Consider the following 17,190-nt stretch of genomic DNA (forward strand, 5'->3'; position numbering starts at 1 on the left):
TAATTCTTATGAAGCTGAATGTGAACAAATCAAATCAGTTCATTTATTTAGAAATGTACGGTTTAGATTTATATTAAAGTATAGAAGAAGAAATAAATAAATCTGAAATAATTCAATTATTGTTTTTAACGAAAATAATCTATCTATCTATCTATCTATCTATCTATCTATCTATCTATCTATCTATCTATCTATCTATCTATCTATCTATCTATCTATCTATCTTAAATATGACACGGAATGTTTAGGTCTTTATTTATTTCACCAGATCAACTTAATATTAATTATAAAACTGTTTTATAGTTAAAGTTCAAATGAGTCAGGACGGAGGACGGAACCTTAAACCAGGAGCTTGTTGCCAGTCGGAGGCCTGGTCCAGAGCACACGGTCCGTCCCACTCCGCGCTCCGCCGCTGTTCGTTTTCTGTAAAATTCAACCGACAGTTTTTACTTTATTTCCATTTAAATCTTCGCTGGTGGCGGATGAAGAACTAAAGTCTGGATAAAATAAACCGGAAGCAGTCTCAGGTGAGTGCTAACTAGTTAGCCACTATGCTAAAGTACGTTAGCATTAGCTCTGCTACCTGCTGCAGGACATCTACTCTGTCCCCTAACATGTCCCCTAACCTGTCCTCTACCCTGTCCCCTAGCCTGTCCCCTAACATGTCCCCTAGCCTGTCCCCTAACATGTCCCCTACCCTGTCCCCTAACATGTCCCCTAACATGTCCCCTAACATGTCCCCTTACATGTCCCCTTACTGTCCCCTAACATGTCCCCTAACATGTCCCCATGACCCTTAGAAGAGAAACTTTCCAGCTCCTCGTCCTCCTCTAAGATTTATTTGTTTTAAACTTTTCAGAACTAGAACCTGATTAAACCTGAAAGAACTTGTTTCATAGAAATTGACGTTATTTCAATTATTTCAATTTACTCACAGTCGTTTTATTCAAATGAGCTTTTGTCTTCACAACATTTATCATTTTCAAGTTATTGATCTTGAAGCTTTTTCAGAAAATGAACAGTTTCAAAAGTGTCTCAGTCAAAATGAATCAGTTCATTTCTAAACTATGTTAAACTGTAATTAAGACTCAAACTTTAACATCATTGATTCATTTATTCTGATTATTGGCAGAAACTGAGCAACAGCGTCGCTCATGTTTCCTGAGGAATAAACGTCTTTAGTTTCCACTGCGGGTTCTTTGTCCTGAGATGTTTTAATTCTGGTCTGTTCTTAATAAATCAGGTTTGGGATTAACATCGTTTGAAGTGACGGAAACAGGAGAAACACGTGTGACACATTAACTACAATCATGTCAGACTCTTTATTAACCGGAGCTGATGAGAGTCATTGGTTCATTGGTTCATGTCGGCACATTTTTAATGATACAACATAACGTTATTTACATTTATCTGTGGACGACCAAGCTGTGGCTCGCGGACCCTCAGGGGTCCAGGGACCACAGTCTGAAAACCGTCGCCCTGTAGGACATTAGCTTATTAGCGGATGTTTGTCTGATCAGTTTATAATAAACAGTTTTATATTTTGTCGCACGTTAGTGACTCTATTATAATATAAATAATGACATAATCCCAGTGTCCACGTATGATTACGTCGTTGTGTTGTTGTGTCGTTGTAGTTGTGGTGTTGTTGTGTCGTTGTAGTTGTGATGTTGTTGTTGTAGTTGTTGAGTTGTTGTAGTTGTTGTTGTAGTTGTTGTTGTAGTTGTGATGTTGTTGTGTCGTTGTGTTCCCACAATCCCAGTGTCCACGTATGATTACGTTGTTGTGTCGTTGTAGTTGTGATGTTGTTGTGTCGTTGTTGTGTTTTTGTGTTGTTGTAGTTGTGATGTTGTTGTGTTGTTGTGTCGTTGTAGTTGTGGTGTTGTTGTGTCGTTGTAGTTGTGTTGTTGTTGTGTTGTTGTGTCGTTGTGTTGTGGTGTTGTTGTGTCGTTGTAGTTGTGATGTTGTTGTTGTAGTTGTTGTTGTAGTTGTTGTTGTAGTTGTGATGTTGTTGTGTCGTTGTGTTCCCACAATCCCAGTGTCCACGTATGATTACGTTGTTGTGTCGTTGTAGTTGTGATGTTGTTGTGTCGTTGTTGTGTTTTTGTGTTGTTGTAGTTGTGATGTTGTTGTTTCATTGTAGTTGTTGTGTTGTTGTAGTTGTTGTTGTTGTGTTGTTGTAGTTGTGATGTTGTTGTGTCGTTGTAGTTGTGAGGTTGTTGTGTTGTTGTAGTTGCTGCGATTGTTGTGTCGTTGTAGTTGTGATGTTGTTGTGACGTTGTAGTTGTGATGTTGTCGTGTCGTTGTAGTTGTGATGTTGTGTAGTTGTGATGTTGTTGTGTTGTTGTAGTTGTTGTGTTGTCGTGTTGTTGTAGTTGTGATATTGTTGTGTTGTTGTGTCGTTGTAGTTGTGATGTTGTTGTGTCATGTTGTTGTTGTGTTGTTGTTGTGTTGTTGTAGTTGTTGTGTCGTTGTTGTTGTGTTGTTGTTGTGTTGTTGTAGTTGTTGTGTCGTTGTAGTTGTGATGTTGTCGTGTCGTTGTAGTTGTTGTAGTTGTGATGTTGTCGTGTCGTTGTAGTTGTGATGTTGTTGTGTCATTGTAGTTGTGATGTTGTTGTGTTGTTGTGGTTGTGATGTTGTTGTGTTGTTGTAATTGTGTCGTTGTAGTTGTGATGTTGTTGTGTTGTCATGTTGTTGTGTTGTAGTTGTGTCATGTAGTTGTCGTGTTGTTGTGTTGTTGTAGTTGTGATGTTGTTGTGTTGTTGTGTTGTCGTGTCCATGTCCTCTCAGACTCTCAGTCTGACTCGGAGCCGCTGACACTTTAATTATTAATTAAGAACAAGAAGTTTATCATGGACTCTTCTTCTTCTTCTCTCCTCCAGGATGGAGCTCTCCTCTTTACTCCAGGACCTTCATCTCTCCTCCTCCTCCTCCTCCTCCTCCTCAGAGAAGCCCCTCCCCCCTCCTCCTCTCCCTCCAATCACAGAGCTGCTGTCTCAGCTGAGGGAGAAGCTGATTGGTGCGTCTGACCGACCCTCTGAAACCAGCGCTCTGATTGGTCGAGTGGAGCGACTCTTCCAAGTGGCAGATCCTGATTGGTTGTTCTCTGCGGCCCCAGCCAATCAGGAGGGTGGGTGGGAGGAGCTAGGGGCGGCGTATGTGTCTCTGATCAGCGCTCTGATTGGCTGCGCTGCTCTGCCGCTCTGCGAGGACGACTGCAGTCCTCCCAGTGCCTCGGCCTATCAGAGAGTCCCGGCCCAGGCCGCTACCGTTTGCTCCGCCCTCACCGCGCTGCAGGGGACTCTGGGTAAATCCCAGGGAGGGGGCGGTGCCAGTGTACTGCTTGCCGTGGCTCCGCCCACCTGTGTGTTTGCTGTGACACATTTCCAGGAGCAGGCGTGGACAAGCTCCGCCTCCAGAGCAGCAGCACGGTGTCTGATGGAGGCGGTGCTGAGGGCGGGGCACTGGAGAGACTCCGCCCACCTCCTGATGGGGGAGGAGGGGAGGAGCAGAGGGATTCTGGGAGGAGTCCTGGACGTCCTGCAGCCTCACCTGAACAGGTGTGTGTTAATGTGTGTGTTAACGTGTGTGTATTAATTGTGTGTGTGTATCACTGTGTGTGTGTATTAATTGTGTGTATGTGTGTGTGTGTGTGTGTGTATTAATTGTGTGTGTGTGTGCAGAGACTGGTGGCGTCATGGCGACTGGGTGAAGTGTGTGTTCTCGTGGACTCTCCTCCAGGTCAGTTTCTCACCTTTGACCTTTAGTCAGGAAACAAAACAACAACTGAGCCCTCGTCTCCATGGCAACAGACTGAATATTATGGTCTGCTACAGGTCACTCGTCCCCATCTCTCCCCCCACCTCCCCCGCCTCCTCCCCCCCTCCCTCCTCCTCCTCGACCACCACAGACCAGAGAACTGCATGCTGGGAGTCCGCTGCCTCCACCACATCATCCTCCACACGGTACACACACACACACACACACACACACACACACACACACACACACACACACACACACACACACACACACAGACACACACACACACACACAGACACACACACACAGACACACACACACACACAGACACACACACGATGATGATGATGATGGTGTGTGTGTGTGTCTGTGTGTGTGTGTCTGTGTGTATTCATGTGTGTGTGTGTGTGTCTGTGTGCATGTGTGTGTGTGTCTGTGTGTATATATATGTGTGTGTGTGTGTGTGTGTCTGTGTGTATATATGTGTGTGTGTGTGTGTGTGTGTGTGTGTGTGTGTGTGTGTGTGTGTGTGTGTGTCTGTGTGTATATATGTGTGTGTGTGTGTGTGTGTGTGTGTGTGTGTCCAGGCGGCTGCAGATCTTCATCAGTTCAACAGAGCAGATGTTCTGTACCAGGCTCTGTTCACACACCTGTACTCACCTGAGGCTGCGCTCACACAGGTAACACACACAGTAACACACACAGTAACACACACACACAGTAACACACACACACACACACACACACACACACACACAGTAACACACACAGTAACACACACACACACACCGTAACACACACTGTTACACACACAGTAACACACACACACACACACACAGTAACACACACAGTAACACACACACACACACACACACACACAGTAACACACACAGTAACACACACACACACACACCGTAACACACACTGTTACACACACAGTAACACACACACACACACACACACACACACACACACACACACTTCTGCTCTAGCTCTACTCTCCCGTTTGTCGACTCTCTGTTCTGAAACCATCCCTCCCTCCTACCTCACCCTCCTCACACATGTCCCCCGTAACCCTGCCCATCACCACACTACACCCACGTAACACCCGCCTCTCTCTCTCTCAGCGTCTCTCCTGGTTTGTCCGTACCTCCTCCTGGTCTGAACACAAGTTGCCTGCGCTTCCTTACTCCTCCTCTGCCTGCTCCTTCTCGCGCTCTCCCGTTCTCCCGTGAGTCCGTGGACGACGTGTAAGCGCCTGTTCTAACCTCTGATACACAGGTGGCGCTGCGACTGTTTACCACTACGCGTCTGCCTCATAGACGTCAGTTTCAATCGGTCATTAACCGTGACAGAGTTAAAGACCACATTCAGCCTGTCCCGGTTGCTCAGCAGTCTAGCCACGTAGCGCGTGCCGCATAGCCGCGTTAGCGATTGCGCGTATGAGCTTCACGTGCCTTGCTGAATCTAACGGAGTTAATGTTCATGTGCTGAAAGTCGTGACCCTTTAGAAGTTTCTATGTTTCTGCATAAATAAAACCTAAAACATCATCAGGTCCTAAAGATAAAGAGAATCTAGTTTAACAAATGAGACAAAAATATCATTTATTTATTGAGGAAAATGATCCAACATGACACATTAGTGCTGATCAGCCGTGAAAACACGTTCCTCCAAACAGACGCTGCTGGTTTCCTCACATTAAGGTTTGACTTTGCCGTCGCAGAACATTCACTTCGTTCTTCTAAAACTATTTTCTGGTTGAATGACTTGTTCTGCTTAGAATCACTGTCTCGCTGCATCATCCACTTTCTCCTGAGCTTCGGTTCATTGACAGACGTCCTAACCCAGAGGCAGCGAAACAGAAACAAACGTGTTTCATAAGGTTCTTATGCTGGAACCAAAACGTTCTATTTGGTCTCATCCGCCCACAGAACGTTCCTCCTGCAGCTCGATGATCTTTAGCAAACGAGCAGCAATGTTGTTTTTGGACTCGTGAACATGAACATCAGATAATGTGAGAGAAGCCTTCAGTATCTTAGAGGTTCCTCTGGTTCCTCTGGGACCTCTGGTTCCTCTGGTTCCTCTGGTTCCTCTGGGACCTGGCCTGGGATCTTCAGGGAAACAATGGTCTTTAGTTTCCTCCCCCTGTAGATGATGTGTCTGGTTGTGGATCGGTGGAGTCCAGACTCTGTAGAGACGGTTTGGGATCTTTTCCAGCCTGATGAGCATCAACAGAAACAAACGTGTTGTGAAGAGCAGACTGTGATAGATCCGTTCTTTAAATCAAACAGCTGATTCTAATTTCACTTTCACATTAACTGCTCATCCTACAGGTTCACATACGTTTGCTACTCAGTGACACGTAACACTGGATCATTTTCCTCAATAAATAAATGATATTTTTGTCTCATTTGTTTAACTAGATTCTCTTTATCTTTAGGACTTGATGATGTTTTACATCTTATTTATGCAGAAACATAGAAAATTCTTAAGGGTTCACGAACTTTCAAGCAGCACTGAAGAAAACTTCTTCTTTCTGCTTGAAACATGTTTCCAGTCGTTCACTGGATTAAAATAGTTTATTAAATAATAGAAATGTAAATTTATTTCAAACAATAATAAACGGAACATGTTTGATGATGGTGGTGATGGTGATGATGAAGGTGAAGGTGAAGATGAAGATGATGATGATGATGGTGATAATGGTGATGGTGATGATGATGATGATGGTGATGATGATGGTGCAGGATGATGATGATGGTGATGATGGTGATGATGATGGTGCAGGATGGGCGTGGCCATGTGCAGACACCTGTGCCGGTTGGAGAGGGTGGTGCTGAGTTACCTGGAGGTCAAGGACCCGCCGGAGGAGACGAGCCGGCTCAACATCCTGGAGGTTCTGGAGAAGATGATCAGAGGAGCGTGGCCACGGTACGAAACATGAACACACATTAAACCTCTGGACCAGACGTAGCATCAAGATGTTTCAGCAGAAAACATCCAACTGAGGATCAGTTTTTAACTCGTGTTTCTAGACCAAGTAGAACTAGACTGGTTCTAAATAACTGAGTCTTTTTCCTGAATATTGTCGTCATGTTTGGTTCACGGAGGAAAACGCTAGCAAGAGGAGAGAGCTAGCAGGAGGAGAGAGCTAGCAGGAGGAGAGAGCTAGCAAGAGGAGAGAGCTAGCAGGAGGAGAGAGCTAGCTAGAGGAAAGAGCTAGCTACCAAGAGGAGAGAGCTAGCTAGAGGAAAGAGCTAGCAAGAGGAGAGAGCTAGCTAGCAAGAGGAGAGAGCTAGCAAGTTAGAGGAGAGAGCTAGCTAGAGGAAAGAGCTAGCTAGCAAGAGGAGAGAGCTAGCTAGCCAGAGGAGAGAGCTAGCAAGAGGAGAGAGCTAGCAAGAGGAGAGAGCTAGCAAGAGGAGAGAGCTAGCAAGTTAGAGGAGAGAGCTAGCTAGCCAGAGGAGAGAGCTAGCAAGAGGAGAGAGCTAGCCAGAGGAGAGAGCTAGCAAGTTAGAGGAGAGAGCTAGCTAGCCAGAGGAGAGAGCTAGCAAGAGGAGAGAGCTAGCTAGAGGAAAGAGCTAGCTAGCAAGAGGAGAGAGCTAGCTAGCCAGAGGAGAGAGCTAGCAAGAGGAGAGAGCTAGCCAGAGGAGAGAGCTAGCAAGAGGAGAGAGCTAGCAAGTTAGAGGAGAGAGCTAGCTAGAGGAAAGAGCTAGCTAGCAGGAGGAGAGAGCTAGCTAGCCAGAGGAGAGAGCTAGCAAGAGGAGAGAGCTAGCTAGCCAGAGGAGAGAGCTAGCAAGAGGAGAGAGCTAGCAAGAGGAGAGAGCTAGCTAGCCAGAGGAGAGAGCTAGCAAGAGTAGAGGAGAGAGCTAGCTAGCAAGAGGAGAGAGCTAGCAAGAGTAGAGGAGAGAGCTAGCAGGAGGAGAGAGCTAGCAGGAGGAGAGAGCTAGCAGGAGGAGAGAGCTAGCAAGAGGAGAGAGCTAGCAGGAGGAGAGAGCTAGCAGGAGGAGAGAGCTAACCAGCTACACATGATGGAAAGAAACACAACATGACAACATGGTCCTAAATAGTTTTAATGGAAATAGTTGTAAATAACTAAATGTGTTGATCAGCTTTAGAAATGTCCAGGTTAGATTTACATTCTAAGTTCTAGAAATGTTTGGTTCAACATGTTTGTGGTTTCTAACTGGTTCCTCCTGGATCTGATGGTTCTAGTCTGGTTTTAGCTCCAACGTGTTCACACAGTTTGACAGAATGAAACAATAAGTGTAAAGTGACACATTAGAGGTTGAGCTGAAAGAATAAAACACAAATAAAAGTGACTTTGATTTGGTCTTAACATGTTTTTTAGTCCTTTTCATCTTAATTGTTTTCACACTGAATCAAAGTTCTTGGTTGTGATGATTCGTCCTCAGGATGGAGACTCGTGTCCACGCGTTGCTGTGTTGCCTGTTGCGGTTGCTGGTGGACGTGTCCTCGGACCTGGAGCTCAGTGACTCTGTGCGGCAGCAGCTGATTGGTCGAAGCTGCGTCTGCATCAAGCTGCTGGACGCGTGTTCCCATGGCAACGTCCAGGTGTGTTTACCCGTCACAGATCCACGAGCTTTTTAAATCCTCTCTTTTATTTGATGTTTTATCGACTATTTTAGCTCCTATTTATTAATTTTATATTAATTGATTTATTTCCGTCCGTCCAGCTTCTCCTCCAGCAGCTCGACAGCAGCTGCTGCAGCTCCGAGGTCCTCGGCTACCTGGCAACGGTGACCATGGCGACAGACCGGTGACCACCTGGAGGCGGAGCTCAGCGTGATGTCACCAGGTGGATGATCAGAGTCTAAGAGACGTGGTCCAGATGGTCCAGATGTCGTCTCAGGTCCAGATTGTCCTGCTGCGTCCACAAACTGCAGCGAAGATGAGCCTGGACGGAGACAGACAGGAGCGCCGTTAGCCTAGCTTAGCACCAGCTCCGTTAGCCTAGCTAACTGCTGGACGTCGCTGCGGATACGTTCCGCTCCAGACTTCATGAACTCAAATTAAAACTGGCTAAGCTAATGGGCTAAAACAACACGTTCTGTACGAGTTACACTTCAAAATAAAAGCTTTCCTACCTTCAGTCGATCCTCCTCTTGTTTCAGTTCCTCTGTCTGCAGCTCAACGCTCCACCTCTGCTCCTGAAAACATCCACACATGAGCTCCACGAATCTCCTGGGTCTGCTTCATCTGCTACGCTAGGCTAGGCTAAGCTATGCTAACTACATGTAGCTTCATAGTTGACTACACCAGCTGAATTAGCCCACTGACTGTAATTAAAGTAGTAAAGTAATCAGATTACAGTAATGTGTGGGACTGACCTCGGCGCTGAAGGCTGATCTCAGATGAGCTGTGGACAGATAGAAAGACTCGTCCTCGTCCTCTAACACCGTCCTCGAGTCCTACAAACACATCAGTGGACGTCCTGGTTTAGTTTAACCCTCGTGCACTGACAGGGACCAAAGTCAACTCTTATAACTTGCTGGTAGTTTTGTGTTGTGATGTCGTCTTTGGTAAAAGTGTCAAATCAAACCCCTGAGACTGTGTCCTCTTCAAAAGCTAATCAGACTAATTAAATTAATGATTAGGGCTGAACTGCATTAAAACATTCATGTAAAAAATAAATAAGTTAAAAAAAATTTTTAAAAAATTATATATATATATAAACATGATAGTTTTAGGGAATTTTTTAAAGAATTTTATTTTTTAATGGTAACGACGTTTTTTTTTTTTTTTTAAATCCACCAGAATCGATGTTTTTTCTAATCTAGTGACGTCACTTGGCGGGAAAAGGACCAACGTTCCGCTGGCTCTTTACACGGGCGGCGGCAGGTTTCTGAACAAAGTCGAGCTCTGTGCGTGAGCTGTATTTGAGTAAATGCTACATGCTATATATCGCTGGAAAGCTCATTTTCTCCTGATTTCAGTGATATAAGCCATTATAGGATTCAACCGACGCATTTTGTTCAAAACAAGAAAAGCGAGAAACGAGCATAAACTCACCAGAAAAGCCTCATTATCGCTCAGGGTCCAAACTGTTCGTTTCAGTCGCATTTTCAGTTCAAAAACTACGTTTAATTCCATAAAAGTCCTCAAAAAGCTGTTCGAACGTGTTGGACGAAGACGGAGATACGTCGCAATCTTCGCGTCAAATCAAAAAATACACTTTTTTTAAGTGTAATTTAATGTTTAAATCGCCGCTGAACTTTGCCTCTGAGCAAGTATGTGCCGTCACCGGCCTTCAGAAGCCCCTCCCCCATTCTTTCAGTTACACACTGAGCCAATTACAGAGAACTTGGCCGATGACTGGCGTTTTGTGCAGCCAATGAGCTGCTCTAAACGCTATACGCCACGCCCCGTTTGAGTGGCGTTCAGGGGGACTCGGGGGAACAATAGGTACATCATTTCAAATGAGAATCAATGCAAAAAATGTGTTTACTTCACTAGTTCTGTAGCGGTTACTCTATTAACAATAAAATATAATTCCCCTGAATGTCACCTTCACAGTCCAGGTGGGAAACGCTGGTTATACACTTATAAAAAGGGACAATAAACTCATTTTTGGTCATTTCTATATGCAATTTGAACTGGAAATAGGTTAGACTTTATTTTCTCAGTTCACCTGTGTCCTCAGTTTCCTCTGAAGTCATCAGATAGCAAAAAAATAAAAATAAAAAATACAGGCAAACCTAAAAACTTTTTATTTTTAACTGTGTGTCAACTTAGATTCCTCAAGAACAAAACCACTAGAGAGATTCTGGGTCTTAGCTTTGAAAAGAGACCGAGACCATGAATGATCCAAACTGTTCACTTTATTTGGGTTTGTCCTAAGTAGCCGTTTTTCTGAAAAGAGGCTGGAATGTTAACAGGTTAAATGTCAAACTTCAATCAAACTTCTGGTATTTATGATTAGGACTGAAGTGAATTAAAATATTTCTGTTTTAATTATTATTTCTCAGCATTCACCTGTTTTTTATGAAGCTTCTCTTCTTCCAGTCTGTCCTCTTTCAAACGGAGCTCCTCTCGTTTCTTCTGTAACTCCTCCTCTTTGAGAAGTAGCCCCTCCTCCTTCTGTTGTAGCTCCTCCCTCTGCTGTTTTAGCCCCGCCTCCTCATAGAGCAGCTGCTCACCTGCTCAGAACCAGACCACATGTTTTCTCTAGTCTGCTGAACTAAGCTGATTTAAACGAGTGGAGTGTTATTCACTGACTGAGCTGGTCCAGACGGCGCCCCCTGTCCTCCACATGACGCACTGCAGCTCTAACGTCCTCCAATGAAGAACACACCGTCTGAGACAGAGGAACAACACAGACCAGATCAGACCAGACCAGACCAGACCAGACCAGACCAGACCAGATCAGATCAGATCAGACCAGATCAGACCAGACCAGATCAGACCAGACCAGATCAGACCAGACCAGACCAGACTGTCCTAATGATGAAGTCATTACATATCCATGTTCTGTTATACTGAAGTTAATATAAAGTGCATGATTATGGACAGATGGAGGGTGTAGATCAGATGTTGGAGGGTGTAGATCAGATGGTGGGTGTAGATCAGATGTTGGTGGGTGTAGATCAGATGTTGTACCTGTTTGTGTTGGATCTGTCTGTCCAGCTGCTCCAGATGTTCTAGTCTCTGATGATGCTGCTGCCTGGAAACACTCAGCTCCTCCAGATTTACACAAAACATCATCATCACCATCATCGTCATCATCATCATCATCATCTTCATCTTCATCATCATCATCATATTTACCTGCTCTATCTCCTCCAGATGTTTCTTCTTCTGTTCCAGTTGTTCAACCACAACAGACAGAACATCTGAGAGAAACGAACCTAGATTTACACCTGGAACCACAAATACTACAAATACTACTACATACACAGTATAAATAGTTATACTATAGTACAGTATATACACCATAGAGGGTATGAAGGTGACATCATATATATATATATATATATCATCATAAAGGGACAAAATGGACTAAATATATAAACCAATTGCAATTTTCATGAATTTAATAAAAGTGAAAATAAACGCATTAAATAAATTACCTGTTTCTTTTGATTAACTAATGTGTCATTAATTTGTTAAAATAGGAAATAATAGTACATTAAATAAATGAATCATGTCAACGTCACCTGTCAGTCTGTGGGCGGAGCTGATCGATTGCTTTGGTCTGAACCGGAGACTTTTGTACCGAGCTATCGTGACGTAGTCATGGTTATTTTAGAACTACAGGAATCTGCTGTAGAACATGTAGCGTATCAGGAGCATCCAGGTTCTCAGAGTTCTGTTCTCCAGAGACTCTGATTCCTGGGCCCAGTGCAGCGTAACTACAGGCCGACACAGCTACAACGTTCAGATTTAATCTGGCTCCAGACACACGGTCAAGTCAGGGAAGAGTCACAGCTCGATGTAAACACTGGCTACGACATGGAAACCTCAGCATGGAGCTCTATGGGGATCTGCTCCCATGTGCAGTCGCCCTCTAGTGGCCACTCGATGAACTGCAGGTTAGCGCCTGATTAAATTCATCCATGATGAGTCAACAGTGACATGATTAATTCATTTAATGGATTTATTTCATATTTAAATAAAATAAGGACACATTTAATGAATTAATGGTGTATTTATTTATTCCATTTTGTCACTTCCAGCCCTCCATACGTCAACCTGACGTCTCCATGGTTACGGCCACAGAGCGGCAGGAAGTGAACATGGAGATTAGATTATTAATGGGAATTATAGACTTTAATAGCGTCTAAACTGTAAATTTATTATTATTATTTTTTTAAAGAAGAGCTGTTGTTTGATTGAACAGATTTAAAAAGTCAGAGATATGTTTTATATTTTTACAGAGAAGTAAACGTTTCACTGCTTTAGAAGAAACAACTGAATCCAGACACAGAAACCTGGTGCTGTGGTTCATTTAGTTTTAGATAATATTAGTTCATGCTGTATTTTTAGTCAAACCTTCAGTCTGTCCTGGAGGCTGATTGTGTTGTCGTAGTTACAGTCGACAGTAACTATTTCAGTTCAACAATAAATAATAAAACAATAAATTTATTTTTCTGTGATCTCTCCTCATCGTCCTTTTAACGCTTCAGTATTTTACGTTACTTCTCAGTAAAATTCTTAGCGTTAGCATCTTTTATTTATTTACATTTATAACTGAACTGAACTGATCCACGTTTCCTCATCAACACTCGTTCATATGAATCATTGTTTGATCTGATGATCCACATGTTTCCTGTCTCTGTATTTACTGACACATGTCGCCATGTTTTTAGCACTAAGGGGGCGTGGCCCTGGGAGGAAGTGACATCACTGCACACCCTCTATAGAAGTGTTGTGATGACGTCATACCGTTCAGCTGCTGCTGATTGGCTGCTGTGTCTCTGACCACTTCCTGTTTCAGCAGGTGGGCGTGGTCTTTCTCCTCCCTGAGCCTAGTGAGCTCCGCCTCCAGGCACCTGTGGGCGTGTCTCCGTCTGGCCTCCAGGTGTTTACACTGCTCCTCCAGGCTCCTCCTCTCCTCCTTCATTCTGTGCAGCTCCTCCTTCACCTCCTGCACATAGACCACAAACAACAACATTTATTTAAAACGAGAAGAAACTGTTTATATGAGATGGAACCAACTGAAGCCTCAACTCACCTGGACCTCAGCCTCCTGCTGCTGCAGCGTCTCAGACTCGTCTCTGTGGGACTTGTCTCTGTGGGACCCTGCAGAGACCAGGTCCTCCCTGGTCCGGTCCAGCTCCTCCCTGGTCCGGTCCAGCTCCTCCTTGGTCCGGTCCAGGTCCCCCCTGGTCTGGTCCAGCTCCTCCCTGGTCCGGTCCAGCTCCTCCCTGGTCTGGTCCAGGTCCCCCCTGGTCCGGTCCAGGTCCCCCCTGGTCCGGTCCAGCTCCCCCCTGGTCTGATCCAGCTCCTCCTTGGTCTGGTCCAGGTCCCCCCTGGTCCGGTCCAGGTCCCCCCTGGTCCGGTCCAGCTCCTCCTTGGTCTGGTCCAGCTCCCCCCTGGTCTGATCCAGCTCCCCCCTGGTCTGGTCCAGGTCCCCCCTGGTCCGGTCCAGGTCCTCCTTGGTCTGGTCCAGCTCCCCCCTGGTCCTGTGGAGCTGATGGAGGGTCTGGGTGCGTCTGGTTTGGACCTGGTCCAGCTCCTCCTGCTCCACCAGCAGCTCCTGGAGGACTCGTTTTAGCTCTGGAGACAGAAGGAGACGTCTTAATGTGGGGACAGGACCCTGGACCTGGTGAAGGAGCAGACGTTACCTCCTCTGTGGGAGCTGAGCTCAGCCTTCAGAGACCTCCTCTCACTCCACAGCACCTCCTGCTGCTCCAGCAACTCCTGGACAGAGACACGACATCGTTCCCTCCATGTCCTCACGTTCTCTGGTAGAGTTCACAATTCACTGGTTCCTCCTCCTCCTCTCTTCCTCCTCCTCTCCTCCTCCTCCTCCTCCTCCTCCTCCCCCTCTCTACCTCCTCCTCTCCTCCTCCTCCTCTCCTCCTCCTCACCTTGATAGTGTTCTGCAGTCTCTGCTCCTCCTCCCTCACCTCCTCCTTCCTCTGACTCAGTTGTTGCTCCTGCAGAAACAGCAGCATCAGTTTCCTCTGCTCCTCCTCCTCCTCCTCCTCCTCCTCCTTGTTCTCACTGTGCTGAGGAGTTACCTGACTCCTCTGCGCCTCCTCCCAGTCTGCCTGGACCCCAGTGAGTCTGGAACACAGAACCACAGCCTCCCTAGAACCAGGTCTGAGCCAGAGTCACATGACGTCCCCCCAGATTCATGCAAACATTTTCCTACCTGTCAGTCACCTCCTCCAGCTCCACGCCTCTGCTCCTCAGCACCTCCTCCACCTCCCCCAGAGTCTGCTCCTCCTCCTGCCTCCTCCTCCTCAGCTGCTCCACCTCCTCCTGCAGCTTCCTGAAGACACGTGACACGATGCTGATGCTGATGCAGGTCAGAGGTCAGAGGTCAGAGGTGAAGCTGTTTACCTGACGTCCTCCAGCAGACAGGAGGCGCTGTCCTGAGCTCTGAGCTTCACCACGTGGGCCTCCTGCTGAGCCTCCTGGGCCTGGAGGAGACACGAGGACAGAGAGGACATATGAGTCACGGTCCAGAGAGACGGAGACGTGGTCTAGAGACGAGAGGATGAGGACCTGGTCTCTGGAGGCCCGGATGCAGAGCTGGACGTCCAGGAGGAGTCGGTCCATCTGACGGAGCTCAGCGCGCCTCCTCAGGAGAGTCGCCTCCACACACTGCACCTCCTCACAGACCATCATCACCCTCCTGCTCCAACAAACAGAGCAGCTACAGTTAGTTAGAGCGCCCCCTGGTGGCTGGAGGCTGGTCATAAGTCCCGCCCCCTCCGTGTTAGTGGGCGGGACTTGAGCCGGTTCCAGTCATTTCAGGTAAGTTAATACAATGTTGATGAATGTTCGTGCGTTAATTTACAGGAAAAGATTAGTTTCAATTTTAGTTTCATTATCTGACGCTGTAGAAACAGGATGTGACGTCATAGCGACCACCAGTTACCATGACAACCGCTCTGTAAAGAGGTCCTGTGGGACTGTGAGAGTCGTAAAAACCTTTACATCTGTTAGAAATAGGTTCAGTGTATAATCCAACATTTCCCTGTAGCTGGTGCAGGTGGAGCAGAGCGTAGGATTCATTAAAGGAAAACACCCGAGGGTCTGGAGGAAGAGTGGGCGGGGCATCAGTCTGGAGGTTACCTGTGTTACCTGTTCAGACCTCCAGGTTTTACCTGTGTTGTGTCTGTGAGCGTCTCAGTCGTTTGGTTTCCACTCGTAGCTTCTTCTTCTCTTGCTCCAGTCTCTGGGCTTCACCCTCTCTCCCGTTGCCCTGGAGACAGAGACCAGCTGATGGTTTTTCTGGCTGCGGAGGGAACATGAGACCTCAGGTCCTGGTCTGGAGACGACCCGGGGAGAGGGTCTATCTGGACCTGCTACCAGCCTCACCGTGTCTCTGTGCCCCGGGATGTTGCAGTGCAGGACGGCTGCAGGTGAGAGGAGCCAGGTGGGTCCAACCAGGGGGGGCTGGGCTTCAGGAGGAGGCGGAGGAGGAGGAGGCGGAGTTACTCCTCTGGAGCTCCCATCAGCATCACTGCCTCCTCCACTGTCCCTCCACTCTGCTGGACACACATCAGGCATCAGTGTCAGGATCAGCTCGCTACTAGTTAGCTGCTAGTTAGCCACTAGTTAGCTGCTAGTTAGCTGCTAGTTAGCTACTAGTTAGCTGCTAGTTAGCCACTAGTTAGATGCTAGTTAGATGCTAGTTAGCTACTAGTTAGCTGCCAGTTAGCTCCTAGTTAGCTGCTAGTTAGCTGCTATTTAGCTACTAGTTAGCTCCTAGTTAGCTGCTAGTTAGCTACTAGTTAGCTGCTAGTTAGCTGCTAGTTAGCTCCTAGTTAGCTCCGGGTTAGCTGCTTATTAGCTACTAGTTAGCTACTAGTTAGCTGCTAGTTAGCCACTAGTTAGCCACTAGTTAGCTGCTAGTTAGCTGCTAGTTGGCTGCTAGTTAGCTACTAGCTAGATGCTAGTTAGCCAATAGTTAGTCGGTAGTTAGCTGCTAGTTAGCTGCTAGTTAGCTACTAGTTAGATGCTAGTTAGCTACTAGTTAGATGCTAGTTAGCCACTAGTTAGTCGGTAGTTAGCTGCTAGTTAGCTGCTAGTTAGCTACTAGTTAGATGCTAGTTAGCTACTAGTTAGCTGCTAGTTAGTTGCTAGTTAGCTGCTAGTTAGCTACTAGTTAGATGCTAGTTAGCCACTAGTTAGCCGGTAGTCAGCTGCTAGTTAGCTGCTAGTTAGCTGCTAGTTAGCTGCTAGTTAGCTGGGTGAGGAGACGTGGTTTATTTATCCCACGTATGAGAAATGTCCTTGTCACAGCAGCACAGACTTAGACGACAATATGTGCAAGAAACAGTGTGAAACAGTGGATGATGGATTAGCATTAGCATTTAGCAGTTAGCTCAGAGTCCGTTAATGTAGTTTCCTCTGGAGTCAGAATAATCTGATCTGACTCATGTTCAGTCTCTCTTCCGTCAGCATGAACCTGCCTCTGGATGTTGTGGGTGCGTCTACCTGAGTCAGGGTCGGTTGGGGGGACGTAGACCCCGCGGCCTCTGTCCTGACGCTGCCCCCTAGCAGGAGAGCCGAGGTACTGCAGCCCCACACCAGAGTCCTGAGTCCCCTGAGAACCCAGACCTGGACCCTGGATCAGGTCAGTGAGGAACCACTGATTATTATTAATCACGCTAACGACCTGCCGCTGTTTATTGGTTGAACCTTCAACACAGAGACTCACACTGAGTCCAGGAGGCAGGAACCAGCACCCTCCTCCACCCCCACACCTGGTCCCGGTCCCGGTCCTGGTC

The 17,190-nt window shown here is 46.5% G+C and overlaps 2 protein-coding genes across 6 annotated transcripts in view; one reads left to right on the top strand and one right to left on the bottom strand.

Moving 5' to 3' along the window:
* The first annotated feature begins 379 nt into the window (after positions 1 to 379).
* tti2 (TELO2 interacting protein 2) lies at positions 380 to 8,873 on the top strand. The gene is made up of 9 exons (XM_047591598.1): positions 380 to 527; positions 2,883 to 3,560; positions 3,684 to 3,741; positions 3,837 to 3,965; positions 4,350 to 4,481; positions 4,890 to 4,993; positions 6,551 to 6,694; positions 8,176 to 8,335; positions 8,458 to 8,873. The coding sequence occupies exons 2-9, from the start codon at positions 2,884 to 2,886 to the stop codon at positions 8,542 to 8,544; spliced, it is 1,491 nt and encodes a 496-aa protein (XP_047447554.1). The 5' UTR covers positions 380 to 527; position 2,883; the 3' UTR covers positions 8,545 to 8,873.
* Positions 8,527 to 17,190, bottom strand: part of LOC125012778 (centriolin-like) — a 17,275-nt gene continuing 8,611 nt past the window's right edge. For 4 of the 5 annotated variants that reach the window (XM_047592913.1, XM_047592914.1, XM_047592912.1 and 1 more), the window contains 9 exons: positions 13,455 to 13,622; positions 13,166 to 13,367; positions 11,549 to 11,613; positions 11,381 to 11,461; positions 11,000 to 11,078; positions 10,757 to 10,920; positions 9,112 to 9,192; positions 8,869 to 8,931; positions 8,527 to 8,678 (listed from right to left, as the gene is read on the bottom strand). In XM_047592913.1, the coding sequence (XP_047448869.1) occupies positions 8,595 to 8,678; positions 8,869 to 8,931; positions 9,112 to 9,192; positions 10,757 to 10,920; positions 11,000 to 11,078; positions 11,381 to 11,461; positions 11,549 to 11,613; positions 13,166 to 13,367; positions 13,455 to 13,622 (987 nt within the window). In that variant the 3' untranslated portion in view covers positions 8,527 to 8,594. Of the gene's footprint in view, positions 8,679 to 8,868; positions 8,932 to 9,111; positions 9,193 to 10,756; positions 10,921 to 10,999; positions 11,079 to 11,380; positions 11,462 to 11,548; positions 11,614 to 13,165; positions 13,368 to 13,454; positions 13,623 to 14,657; positions 14,872 to 14,956; positions 15,087 to 15,561; positions 15,693 to 15,775; positions 15,949 to 16,897; positions 17,028 to 17,120 lie in introns of those variants that run through there. The other variant, XM_047592915.1, reaches the window with a different exon arrangement.

Source organism: Mugil cephalus, chromosome 8, assembly GCF_022458985.1.
Source record: "Mugil cephalus isolate CIBA_MC_2020 chromosome 8, CIBA_Mcephalus_1.1, whole genome shotgun sequence".
NCBI lineage: Eukaryota > Metazoa > Chordata > Actinopteri > Mugiliformes > Mugilidae > Mugil > Mugil cephalus.